The sequence below is a fragment of the Carcharodon carcharias genome, chromosome 14 (genome assembly GCF_017639515.1).
Source record: "Carcharodon carcharias isolate sCarCar2 chromosome 14, sCarCar2.pri, whole genome shotgun sequence".
NCBI lineage: Eukaryota > Metazoa > Chordata > Chondrichthyes > Lamniformes > Lamnidae > Carcharodon > Carcharodon carcharias.
The window spans coordinates 114070313-114083655 of record NC_054480.1 but is presented as its reverse complement, the minus strand read 5'-3'; the positions used below and the strand labels follow the sequence as shown (position 1 = coordinate 114083655).

General features: G+C 46.8%; 1 protein-coding gene across 11 annotated transcripts in view; it reads right to left on the bottom strand.

Moving 5' to 3' along the window:
* Positions 1-3909: 3909 nt before the first annotated feature.
* Positions 3910-13343, bottom strand: part of matk (megakaryocyte-associated tyrosine kinase) — a 92920-nt gene continuing 83486 nt past the window's right edge. For all 11 annotated transcript variants that reach the window (XM_041205060.1, XM_041205064.1, XM_041205062.1 and 8 more), the window contains 3 exons: positions 11699-11894; positions 10549-10635; positions 3910-6016 (listed from right to left, as the gene is read on the bottom strand). In XM_041205060.1, the coding sequence (XP_041060994.1) occupies positions 5840-6016; positions 10549-10635; positions 11699-11894 (460 nt within the window). In that variant the 3' untranslated portion in view covers positions 3910-5839. The remainder of the gene's footprint in view (positions 6017-10548; positions 10636-11698; positions 11895-13343) is intronic.

Sequence of the window (13343 nt, the reverse complement as noted above, 5' to 3'; positions counted from 1 at the left end):
GTCACTCCCCCAGTGCAATCGGTGTCACTGCCACCGTAAGGTCAGTGTCACACCCACCTTGCGATCGGTGTCACTCCCCCCGTGCAATCAGTGTCAATCCCCCTGTGCAATCAGTGTCACTCCCACATTGCGATCAGTGTCACTCCCACCGTGCGATCAGTGTCACTCCCACAGTGTGATCAGTGTCACTCCCCCAGTGCAATCGGTGTCAAACCCAACGTGTGATCAGTGTCACTCCCACCGTGCGATCGCTGTCACACCCACCCTGCGATCAGCGTAACTCCCACCATGTGATCAGTGTCACTCCCACAGTGTGATCAGTGTCACTTGCCCAGTGGAATCGGTGTCAAACCCAACGTTTGATCAGTGTCACACTCATGGTGTGATCTGTGGCACTCCCACCGTGTGTTCAGTGTCATTCTCCCCGTGCGATCGGTGTCACTCCCCCTGTGCATTGGTGTCATTCGCCCGTGCGATCAGTGTCATTACCACTTTGCGATCGGTGTCACTCTCATGGTGTGATCTGTGGCACTCCCACCGTGCGATCGGTGTCATACCCACCGTGCGATCAATCTCACTCCCACCTTGCGATCGGTGTCAATCCCACCGTCCGATCAGTGGCACTCCCCCAGTGCAATTGGTGTCACTGCCACCGTGAGGTCAGTGTCACACCCACCGTGCGATCGGTGTCACTCCCCCCGTGCAATTAGTGTCAATCCCCCTGTGCAATCAGTGTCACTCCCACATTGCGATCAGTGTCACTCCCACTGTGCGATCAGTGTCACTCCCACAGTGTGATCAGTGTCACTCCCCCAGTGCAATCGGTCTCAAACCCAACGTGTGATCAGTGTCACTCCCACCGTGCGATCACTGTCACACCCACCCTGCGAACAGCGTAACTCCCACCGTATGATCAGTGTCACTCCCAGTGTGATCAGTGTCACTCGCCCAGTGGAATCGGTGTCAAACCCAACGTTTGATCAGTGTCACACTCACCCTGCGATCGGTGTCAGTCCCGTGTGTTCAGTGTCATTCCACCCGTGTGATCGGTGTCACTCCCCCTGTGCATTGGTGTCATTCCCCCGTGCGATCAGTGTCATTACCACTTTGCGATCGGTGTCACTCTCATGGTGTGATCTGTGGCACTCCCACCGTGCGATTGGTGTCATACCCACCGTGCGATCAGTGTCACATCCACCGTGCAATCGGTGTCACTCCCACCGTGTGATCAGTGTAACTCTCCCCCATGTGATCGAAGACACACACACCGTGCGATCAGTGTCATTCCCCCCGTGTGATCATTGTCACTCTCACCGTGCAATCGGTGTTACACACACAGTGTCAATCCCGCCATGCGATCATTGTCAAACCCAACACGCAAACAGTGTCACTCTCACGGTGTGATCAGTGTCAATCCCCCGTGCGATCGGTGTCACTCCCCCCGTGCGATCAGTGTTACAATCACCGTGCGCTCAGTGTCATTCCCCCCATGGGATCAGTGTCACTCCCACCATGCGATCAGTGTCCCCCCCCCCAGTGCAATCAGTGTCAAACCCACCGTGTGATCGGTGTCACTCCCACCGTGCGATCAGTGTCATTCCCACCGTGCGATCAGTGTCATTCCCCCTGTGTGGTCAGTGGCACACCCACCGTGCGATCGGTGTCAATCCCCCCAGTGCAATCAGTGTCAAACCCACCGTGTGATCGGTGTCACTCCCACCGTGCGATCAGTGTCATTCCCCCTGTGTGATCAGTGTCACTCCCACATTGCGATTGGTGTCACTCTCATGGTGTGGTCAGTGACACTCCCACCGTGCGATCGGTGTCACACCCACTGTGCGATCGGGGTCACTCCCACCGTGCGATCGGGGTCACTCCCACCGTGCGATCGGGGTCACTCCCACCGTGCGATCGGGGTCACTCCCACCGTGCGATCGGGGTCACACCCACTGTGCGATCAGTGTCACTCCCACTTTGCAATCGGTGTCACTCTCATGGTGTGGTCAGTGGCACACCCACCGTGCGATCGGTGTCAATCCCCCCAGGCGATCGGTGTCACTCCCACCACGCGATCGGGGTCACTCCCACCGTGCGATCAGTGTCACAATCACCGGGCGAACATTGTCATTACCCCCGTGCGATCAGTGGCACTCCCACCGTTCGATCGTTGCCACACCCACCGTGCGATCAGTGCCACTCCCACCGTCCAATCGGTGTCACTCCCACCGTGCGATCAGTGTCACTCCCACCGTGCGATCAGTGTCACACCCCCGTGCGATCGGTGTCACACCCCCGTGCGATCGGTGTCACTCCCCCCATGCGATCGGTGTCAATCCCCCCATGCGATCGGTTTCACTCCCCCCGTGCGATCAGCATCACTCCCACATTGTGATCAGTGTCACTCTCATGGTGTGATCAGTGTCACTCCCCCCGTGCAATCGGTGTCACTCCCGTTCGATCGTTGCCACACCCACCGTGCGATGTGTCACGCCAACCGTGCGATCAGTGTCACTCTCAACCTGCGATTGATGTCACACCCACAGTGCCACTCCCCCCATGCGATCAGTGCCACATTCATGGCGCGATTAGTGTCTCTCCCCCAGTGTGATCGATGTCACTCTCATGGTGCGATCGGTGTCACTCCCACCGTGCGATCAGTGTCACAATCACCGTGCGAACATTGTCATTACCCCCGTGCGATCAGTGGCACTCCCACCGTTCGATCGTTGCCACACCCACCGTGCGATCAGTGCCATTCCCACCGTCCGATCGGTGTCACTCCCACCTTGCGATCAGTGTCACTCCCACCGTGCGATCAGTGTCACTCCCCCGTGCAATCGGTGTCACTCCCCCCGTGTGATCGGTGTCACTCCCCCCATGCGATCGGTGTCAATCCCCCCATGCGATCGGTTTCACTCCCCCCCGTGCGATCTGCGTCACTCCCACATTGTGATCAGTGTCACTCCCCCCGTGCAATCGGTGTCACTCCCACCGTGCGATTGGTGACACTTCCACCGCGCAATAAGTGTCATGCCAACCGTGCGATCAGTGTCACTCTCAACCTGCGATTGATGTCACACCCACAGTGCCACTCCCCCCATGCGATCAGTGCCACATTCATGGCGCGATTAGTGTCTCTCCCCCAGTGTGATCGATGTCACTCTCATGGTGCGATCAGTGTCACTCCCCCCGTGCGATCGGTGTCACTCCCACCGTGCAATCGGTGTCACTCCCACCGTGCAATCGGTGTCACTCCCACCGTGCAATCGGTGTCACTCCCCCGTGCGATCGGTGTCACTCTCACCATGCGATCGGTGTCACTCCCACTTTGCGATTAGTGTCTCTCCCACCGTGCAATCGATATCACTCTCACCGTGCGATCGATGTCACTCTCACCGTGCAATCGATATCACTCCCACCATGTGATCAGTGTCACTCCCACCATGTGATCGGTGTCACTCCCACCATGTGATCGGTGTCACTCCCACCATGTGATCGGTGTCACTCCCACCATGTGATCGGTGTCACTCCCACCATGTGATCGGTGTCACTCCCACTGTTTGTTCGGTGTTATTCCCACCGTGCGATCAGTGTCACTCCTACTGTGTGGGAATTCCCGTCTCTCACCTGTTCTGCAGGTGCTGACCTGTATTTGGGTACAGACTCCACAGCTGCCATCCCTCTGCTGATGTCTCAGTCCTGTGATCAGGCTACAGGGCCGAAGCACTGAGACAAAAACTTGATATAATTTTCATCCCAGAGCCATGAATTTGATTTTGGGGGAGATGCAGGAGGCAGTTTGTGAATGTAATGAGAAGACAAACAGCCTAAGGGTCGTTTTGTACGTACTACTCAGCTAAATGCACAATCTGCTCTCTTTGCATTGTGCCCTGATTAAATTACAATATCTTAATAAAAAGGCTTTAATTTATTTCAAATGCAGGGATAATCAATTACATCAACATTTAATGAAATACTGAGAAGGCATGTTAACAGCATTCCATTTAGGTACAAATCTGATCCACTGCTCCCTACGTACCATATAGAGTAAAACATTTAACACAAGTAAAACATGAAAGTAAAGAAAAAAATGACATGCATTCATACATCAGTTTTCATGAGCTCAGATTATTCAAAAGCGCTTCACAACCAACTTTTCACGTGCAGCCACTAATGTGATATAAGAAATATAAAGTACTGAAAAGGCCATTCACTCCAGCAGCCTTGTTCACCTTAAAGCACATGCACAATCCATCCCATCAGGAGCTCTACCACATCAATTCCAACTCCTGAAGGAAAGTTCCATATAAAAACTTCCTTATTCCTGATTATTGTGACGGGCCGGTGTGATATTAATTGTGATGGATCAGTGTTACATTGATTGTGATGGTTGGTGTGATATTGACTGTGATGGGTTGGTGTGATAGTGACTGCACAGTGTGATTTGATTGTGACTGGTCAGTAAGACATTGATTGTGCCGGTTGCTATGATATTGACTGATGGGTAGGTGTGATATCGACTGTGACAGGGCGGTGTGATATTGACTGTGACAGTTGGTGTGATATTGACTGTGACAGGGCGCTGTGATATTGACTGTGACAGTTGGGGTGATATTGACTGTGACAAGGCGGTGTGATTATTGACTGTGACAGGGCGATGTGATATTGACTGTGACAGTTGGTGTGATATTGACTGTGACAGGGAGGTATGATTATTGACTGTGATAGTCATTGTGATATTGACTGTGATGGGTTGGTGTGATGTTGACTGATGGTTGGTGTGACATTGATTGTGACTGGTCGGTGTGATATTGACTATGATGGTTGGTGTGATATTGGACTGTGACAGGGCAGTGTGATTATTGAATGTGATAGTCATTGTGATATTGACTGTGATGTTGACTGATAGTTGGTGTCATGTTGATTGTGACTGGTCGGTGTGATATTGATTGTGATGGTTGCTATGATATTGACTGACGGGTAGGTGTGATATTGACTGTGACAGTCAGAGTGATATTAATTGTGACGGGTCGGTGTGATATTGACTGTGGTGGTCAGTGTGATATTGACTGTGAGGGTCAGTGTGATATTGATTGTGATGGTCGGTGTGATATTGACTGTGATGGTCGGTGTGATATTGACTGTGACAGTTGGTGTGATATTGACTGTGAAAGTTGGTGTGATATTGACTGACAGTCGGTGTGATATTGATTGTGACGGGTCGGTGTGATATTGACTGTGACGGGTCGGTGTGATATTGACTGTGATGGTCAGTGTGATATTGACTGTGAGGGTCAGTGTGATATTGATTGTGATGGTCAGTGTGATATTGACTGTGACGGGTCGGTGTGATGTTGATTGTGATGGTCTGTGTGATATTGATTGTGATGGTGTGATATTGACTGTGACGGGTCAGTATGTTATTGATTGTGATGGTCAGTGTGATATTAACTGTGATGGGTCAGTGTGACGTTGATTGTGATGTCTTGTTTATGCTGATGTTCTGTGTAGATTCAGTGTAGCAACAGCTGTTTCTAATTTCACACACAAACATGTAGAGGTCAGCTCTGTTGGGATGTGAAAAGACACTGGAATGATGAAGGAGGTGAATTGAACATGGATGGGAACCATCAGATTGTGAATAGTGAAATCCAGCAAGAAATGAGGGGTTTTATTTTTACCCCTTTATATGTAAACTGTAATTCTTCACCAAGTGCTGTTGTAACCTCAAGCGTGAAATCCTAGAGATGATTCATCTCAAAATATTATTTCAATGGGAGGCACTGAGGCCACTTGAACTGGGCAATGTGTTGTTATTCAAACTTTCTTTGCTTCAAACCTAATCTGATTTTCGCGCCTCCTTTTCCAGTTTGTCCTTGAGTTTTTTAAAGGTGGGACGCTTCCCAGGATCGTACTCCCAGCAGGATTTCATCATGTTGTACACTGAAATGGGACACTTATCTGGACATTCCATCCGATATCCTTTCTCCACTTTGTCTGACAAGTCCATTAGTGACTGCAAGGAAACAGGAAGAGGGGTAAACGCCAACATTTCAGTGATAACATGTATCTGGAAAACTAGACTCGCAAAACACTCTTTAAAGTCAGCATCACCACCAAGAGTTCAACGTTGTCATGGGATAGATTTATCTGTCAAGTGAATTGAGAACATAAGAATACTTGGGACAGGAAAGGCCACTAGGCCTAAAAATCAAATTAAGAACTCTTGGGCCCTGGACACCAAGGTCATTGGGAGGCTCTTTTCACCCCTGCCCAACAAATCCATCACAGTGTAAATGTGCAGTAAAATGCCTGAAGAAATAGGCCTTTCGATATTTATACACAACAATGACCTATGTATGCGTACACCAAGGATCCTCTGTTCCTGCACCTCCTTCACAGGCTCTCCCTTTACTTTATACTGTCTCACCATATCTTTCCTGCCAAAACAAATCACCTCACACTTCTCTGCATTGAACTTCATCTGCCACTTGTCTGCCCAATCCACAAACATGTCTATGTCCTTTTGAAGTTCAAGACTATGCCCATCACAGTTGACAACATTTCCAATCTTCACTTCCAATCATCTGCAAATTTTGAAATCATGCCATGCACATCACAGTCTAGGTCATTAATATATATCAGGAAGAGCAAGGGTCCCAACACTGACCCCTGAGGAACTCCACTACAAACCTTCCTCCAATCTGACAACAATATACTGAGCTTAAATTAAACTGCATAATTTTTTGAGTAGAATTAAATAGAACATAAAGCAGAGAAACAGGCCAGTCAGCCTAACCACTCCATGACAGTGTTTGTGCTTCAGTCAAACCTCCTGCCATCCTTTTGTCATCCAAATTTATCAGCTTAACATCGGATTTTTTTCCTCACATTGTTATCCAGTTTCCCCATAAAAAAATCTATACTCCTCTCATCTACTCCGTCTGGTAGCGAGTTCCCCATTCTCACCATCCTTTGGGTAAAGAGGTTTCTTCTGAATTCCCAACTGAATTTCTTGGTGACTATCTTCTGTGGATGATCTCTAGTTTTGCTCTTCCCCACATGTATAAACACTCTCTTTCTCTTTCTGTTCTATCAAAACCTTTCATAATTTTAAAGACCTCTATTAGGTCATGCTTCAGCCTTTTTTCAAGAGAAAAGACGCAGCCTATTCATTCTTTCCTGGTTGGTGTAACCTCATATTTCTTATCATCCATTAATACATCTTTTTTGCACCCTCTCCAGTACCTCTACGCTGTTTTTGTAATATAGTGATCGGAATTGCACACAATACTCCAAGGATACTCTAACTAAAGATTGGTGCAAGTTTAGCATTTCTTCTCTACTTTTCAATTTTAGCCTTCTAGAGCTAAACCCTACTGCTTAGTTTGCTTTTGTTCATGTGTATTTACATGTGTCACTACTCTTAATAAATTGCGCGTTTGTGCTCCTTGATCCCTTTGTTCCTCTACTCCATTTAGATTCTTATTTTTCAATAAAAACGTGAACGTCTTATTTTACTTACTGAATATCTCACACTTATCTGCGTTGAAGTTCATTTGTCAAACACAAAATAAAATCTGATTAGGCTGGAAATTCTGCAATAGCCATGGTCCATTATATCGCAGCAATGATACGCTAATTAATTTTAATTCACAATCAAAGGCACTAAATGCCAAACCAATGAATATTTCAACTGCAGCATTTCCTCAGTAAGAATAGTTAGCGATATATGTGCTCTGTGTGCCATGTCATGAAGATGATAATGATAATAATTCGTCCGTTGTCATATACTTACTTCAACAGCTCTAATTTAACAGGGAAACATCTTTTGGAGGGAGGGACCAATCAGAATGCCCCTGGATATGCTTTAATATACACAAGAATGGGAGGAGCCAATCAGAATGCCTTCACTTTAAAGATCACGTGAAAGAAATGCTTTGGCACAGCAGTCAGGCGGGACAGCATCCTGAAAACTCTGTCATTTCAGCGTGACCACATCTGTGTAACATGTTAACCTCTAGTTGTGACTCTGGAAGGAGCTGTTCCAATTTAGCAAGTAATTAAGTGTCACATGAGGATAAAGAGAGGGGGGATAATGGAGGATTATGGGCAGGAAGTTTTATTTCCACGGCAACAGTGCTGCCAAGGGCATCTTGAGACGAGGGCAGGCGGTGAAAGAGCCAGCGAAGATCAAGCATATTCGGCACTGGTTTTTAACTCTTTAAGGGCTTATGGGATCATCAGCAACATTTATCATTTCTACACAGAGTGTGTGGTCTGGGATTGGGGTGGTGGTGTTGAGGGAATTGTGTGGCAACCTTTTTTTGATTAAATCGGAGGAAAAGGGAATTGAGCTCTTATCTGAAAAGGAAGAATGTGCAGGGTTATGGGGAGAAGGCAGGAGAATGGCACTAGGTGAGTTGCTCATTCGGAAAGCAGGTGCAGGCATGATGGGCAAACTGGCCTCCTTCTGCACTGTAACAATTTTGTGACTCTATGAAAGAGTTTCTGTCTGCCTGATTTTTCTGCTTGAGGTGGAAAGTCAAACAAAGTGTAAAGTGATTAGAAATTCAGAATGAAAGAGAAATTGCTGGAATTGCACAATCAGTCAGCATCTGAAATAAAAAGTAGGTCAGAGTATCGGATGGAGACCCTTCACCAAAGGGCTGGGCTCAAAACAGGAACCTCCCTTCAATCATTTCAGGCCCATATGCTTTTGGTGCGCAAGAAGTTGAAGGAGGAATGCAGTCCAGTTAAAAAAAAGGCAAATTATGGAGCTCCCTTAAATCAAATATTCTTGCTCTGGAAAACCTAATGTACAAGACGGTTCAGGTTTATGAAGAGCAGCTTCAGAGCGAATCTTCCCCAAATAGAATGGCCAGCCTGAGAATTTCTGAAATGTGAAGCCCTGGTTTTAATTTTGCCCACTCAGGAGGAATGCGCTGGTTTGGCTCGAACGCCTGGTTTGAATGCCACTCCATCTTACACTACTTTGACATCAATGCAGCGTTAAAACGGGACCGGGTGTAAAGTGAGATGGTGAGTATCCCCGAGTCAATAAAAACAAAAGAACTGTTGGAAACGTTCAGCAGGTCAGGCAACAACTGCGGACAGAGAAAAACAGAATTAACGTCAGAACTCGGTAGTTAAGTTTGTTTCTCTCTCTGCAGATGCTGCCGGGCCTGCTGAGTATTTCTGGCATTGCCTGTTTCTGTCACAAGTTTCCAGCACCCACAGTATTTTGCATTTGGATTAGTGTTTAATTCACTGCCACTTCTCTTCCAGGAACGCCCATCTTGAACAAATTCTGCTCTTGTCTCCAACAAGTAAAGTATTTGACCTGAACGCTCCACTTAACTCCAAGCTGCTAAGGTTAATATCAGGGCTATTTTCTGGGTTTTTGAATATCCACCTATTGTCCTACTTTGTTTTTGTGCTTCGTGCTGGGGAGTATTTTGTTGCTTAAGTTTAAATTGAATTTTCATCAGTGACTGAAACTGCTGCCCCATCCCATCCACCTGCCCTGCTCCATCCTATTAATGCATGTTCTGCCCCTGTACCAGCCCCAACTCCTTATTCATCCCCTGCCTAGCCTATATATGCCAGGACATAGCCGGCATTCCCATTCCTGCTTGCTATCTGGTCAGAGGAGACGGTGGTGTTGTGCTAATGTCATTGAACTCGTAATCCAGAGGCCTGATATGGGTTCAAATCCTACCATGGTGGCTTGTGGAATCTATTAATAAATTCAGTTAACTAATCATAAAATAAAAGCCTGGAGTTAACTCTGTTTCTCTCTCCACAGAAGCTGCCAGGCCAGTTAAGTTTTTCCAGCATTTTCTGTTTTTATAACTAGTTATAAAAGTCTGAAATTAAAAACTAGTCTCAGTAATGGCGATCATGAAACTATCATTCATTGTTGTAAAAGCTCATCTGGCTCACTAATGCCTTTTTACAGAAGGAAATCTGCTGTCCTTACCTGGTCTGGCTGACATGTGACTCCAGATCCAAAGCTGTGTGGTTCACTCTTAACTGCCCTCTGAGATAACAGGCCACTAGCGAGCCACTCAGTTCAAGGGCAATTGGGAATGGGCAATAAATGCTAGTCTTGCCAGTGCCCATATCCCATGAAAGAATATTAAAAAATGAGTGTGATGTCTGCTACAGACGAAGAGGCTGCCACCTTTCTACCACTCATTGCTTTGACCCATGTGTGAAGAATTGCACTTGGGTGGCAATCTGTTCTGACCACCTGAAACACCGACACATTAATCTCTCTTTCAGATGTGGAGAATACTTGATTCACAGTCGGACTTTGCGCAGATTTGGTTTGCGAATGAACACAAGCTCTGTTTAGTCCCGAGTACATGACAATTAGTTATAGGCAAGGAGCCGAGAGGGGCTGAGGTTCAACAGCAGAAAACGATGAGCTTGAGGTTTGTCATATCCCAGACAGTCTGTCGAGGACTTGGCGATGGTTTTAGAGAGAACCAGTGCAGCAATTAACAAAATCTGAAGCATGATTGACAGAGCGTAACTACTCACCAACTTAGGGTAGGGAGCTCGACCATACGAAAACAACTCCCACAGAAGAATCCCGTAACTCCAGACATCCGACTTGGTGGAGAATTTCTGTTGGGAGGAATGACGAAACTTGTTATAGACACTCCCTCCTTGACAATTACATGTGTAATAAGCTTAACGCCCTGGCAGAAAATAAACCGGTGGGCTCTGCATTCTCTCTCTCATGCTCAATGGGATGGCGACAGGCTGCCATTTAAGTAAAAAGGCCTGCGGGGTTTAAGTGGCCAATTCAATCAGAGGACGGGATAGAGTTACCAAAGTCCCTGGCAGCTGTCACACCAATGGCTCTGTGTCAGCCCAGACCAATCCTGTCTACACACAATAGTTCAATGGAGCACAGTTCAGAAAGAATAGGAGAAGCACAGGGGAAGAGTTAGAATATCTCGTGCCTGACTGTAATTTAGAGGAAATCCTAGATTAAGGCAATTGAAAGGATTCTGGCAGGTTTGAAGAGATTGTGGCATAATGACTGTAAATTTAAGTGTCAGTATTGTGCCCCCCAGCAGCTGTGCTAACAGGAGAAAATTTCTCAGTGGCAGTTGCCAAGGCTCTTATAGCCACTAAACAAGTTTTTCCACTCAGATTTAAGGTGCAACTCAGTGATTCTACGAATCTGGAATAACAATTGGCTCTGGTTCTCTCCTGAAGGCACTGACATGTGCTGGGCAGTATTTGTTGCCCCCCATAACTGCCCTTGAACTGAGTGGCTTGGAGTCCATTTCAGAGGGCAGTTAAGAGTCAACCACATTGCTGTGGATCTGGAGTCACAGGTAGGTTAGATGGGTTTTTACAACATTTGATGATAGTTTCATAGTCACCATTACTAAAACTAGCTTTCAATTCCAGTTTCATTAATTAATTAAATTTAATCTCCACCACCAGCCATGGACAGATTTGAACCCTTATCTCCAGAGTATTAGTCTGGGCCTCTACGTGCTAATCCAGTGACATTACCACTATATCACCATCTACACAAGGAAGGAGCTCCTTTACTGACAAGGTGACAGCTAACACTATAAGTCCTATTATGAGGATATGTAATGAGGAGACTCTATGAATCGCACTGTTCAATCTGCACTCTCCAAATGAAAACTAGCTGTCCTGCTCTTACATGCTGCTTCAGTGCCTCAGGTGCTGTCCACTTCACAGGTAGTTTTGCTTGGTCTCGAGCGCTGGACACCCCTTTAGCCAGCCCAAAGTCGCTCACTTTGGCAATATTGTCATCCGCGATCAGAATGTTTCGGGCTGCCAAGTCTCGGTGAACAAGCTTTTTCGATTCCAGGTATTCCATTCCCTCGCAGATGTCACTATAGCAACAGAGAGCAGCAGAAAGAAAACACAAATTTCAATGACTGAGAAGAGAAGGGGTATGTGAGCTATTGCGAGAGACTAATGTCTGACACTCCCCTCATAGCGCTGTGGATTAAAATGACACCTGGTGTGCTTCGGAAGTGTGGGAGACAGAAGGCTAGTTGTCCTTCTGGTGCCTGCTCTGTTAGTTGACTTCAGCCAGAGTTGAGTTAGGCATGCGACAATCGGCCTCAGTGCCTCTAGGTTATGGAAGGAGACTGGAAGATGGAGAGGGGGTGAGAGTGAGTCAGTCAGTTCTCCCCATCTTAGACTGCTATTTGCTGCTACTAGAGTGAGTGTGGCTATGAAAGCTGAGATGTGGGAGGCAGGAAAGAGGCAGAATGAGGCTGTGATGACTAACCAGCTGACTGGAAGGTGAAAGGTGCAGCCCCCTTTCAATCCATTCTCCGCTTAGGTTCATTGCCTTCTTAGGGGTGAGGGGCATTTGCGGGAAATAACATTTATCATTGCACCCTGTCTGTGGGCCAACTGACCTTTGATCTCTGTGAGCTGACCCTTGACCTCTGTGGGCTGGTTCCAGGCCTCTGTGGGCTGACTCTTGACCTTTAAGAGCTGACCACCAGCCTCTGTTGGCTGGTCATATGATTTACCAATCCTCTGCTATGGAATTTCCAAGAATTAAAGATTAATATTCTGGGCACTGCTTTGCCAGTACAATTGTGGCATTAAAGAAATGCTGTGTTTTTCTCTCATTTTCTTTGACCACTTTTATTTATTAGTTATGAAAATATTGCAGATGCGGAGAAAAGGCTGTTTAACTGGGTGGGGCAGTTAGAGATGGGAGGTCATGTGATAAAGCGGCCAGGAATATGTCCAATGAGAGATGTCAACCCGAGCTGACCTGCGCCTTGGCTGTCTCCTGACCTCTGCCTTGGAAAAACCTTCAGGCCTTCTTTTACAGGCCCGCACTGCTGTTGTTTATCCTGAGCTGCCTGCTTGTGTCTCCCAGGTCATTGGGTCAGAAATTAGCGTCATATCCAGAACATTGAGCTGTGAACTAAAATGTTGTAGATGCAGAAAATGCTGGAAATGTCCAGCAAATTAGGTAGCATCTGTAAAGAAAGGAAATAATTTAATGTTTGGGGCCCTTACAGATACGCTGACTGATCTGTTTAGCTTTGGGGCTGGTGCTGTGGGACAAGCCTCACACTGTAAACCAAACATGAGTTAGGGGAAAGAATGGGTATTTTAGAAACACACTTTCAAAACAAGCTGGAGAAGGCTGGTGAGCATTACTGCTTCTCATTAAGTTGGATCTTTACTCTTCAAATACCAAGTCCTAATTCTCAAAGTGGATTGCAACAAAGCAATCATGAATCAGACATTAGTGATAATTAGTTGGAACAAGCATTGGGCAGAGTTAACCAAATAACATCTGACAACTG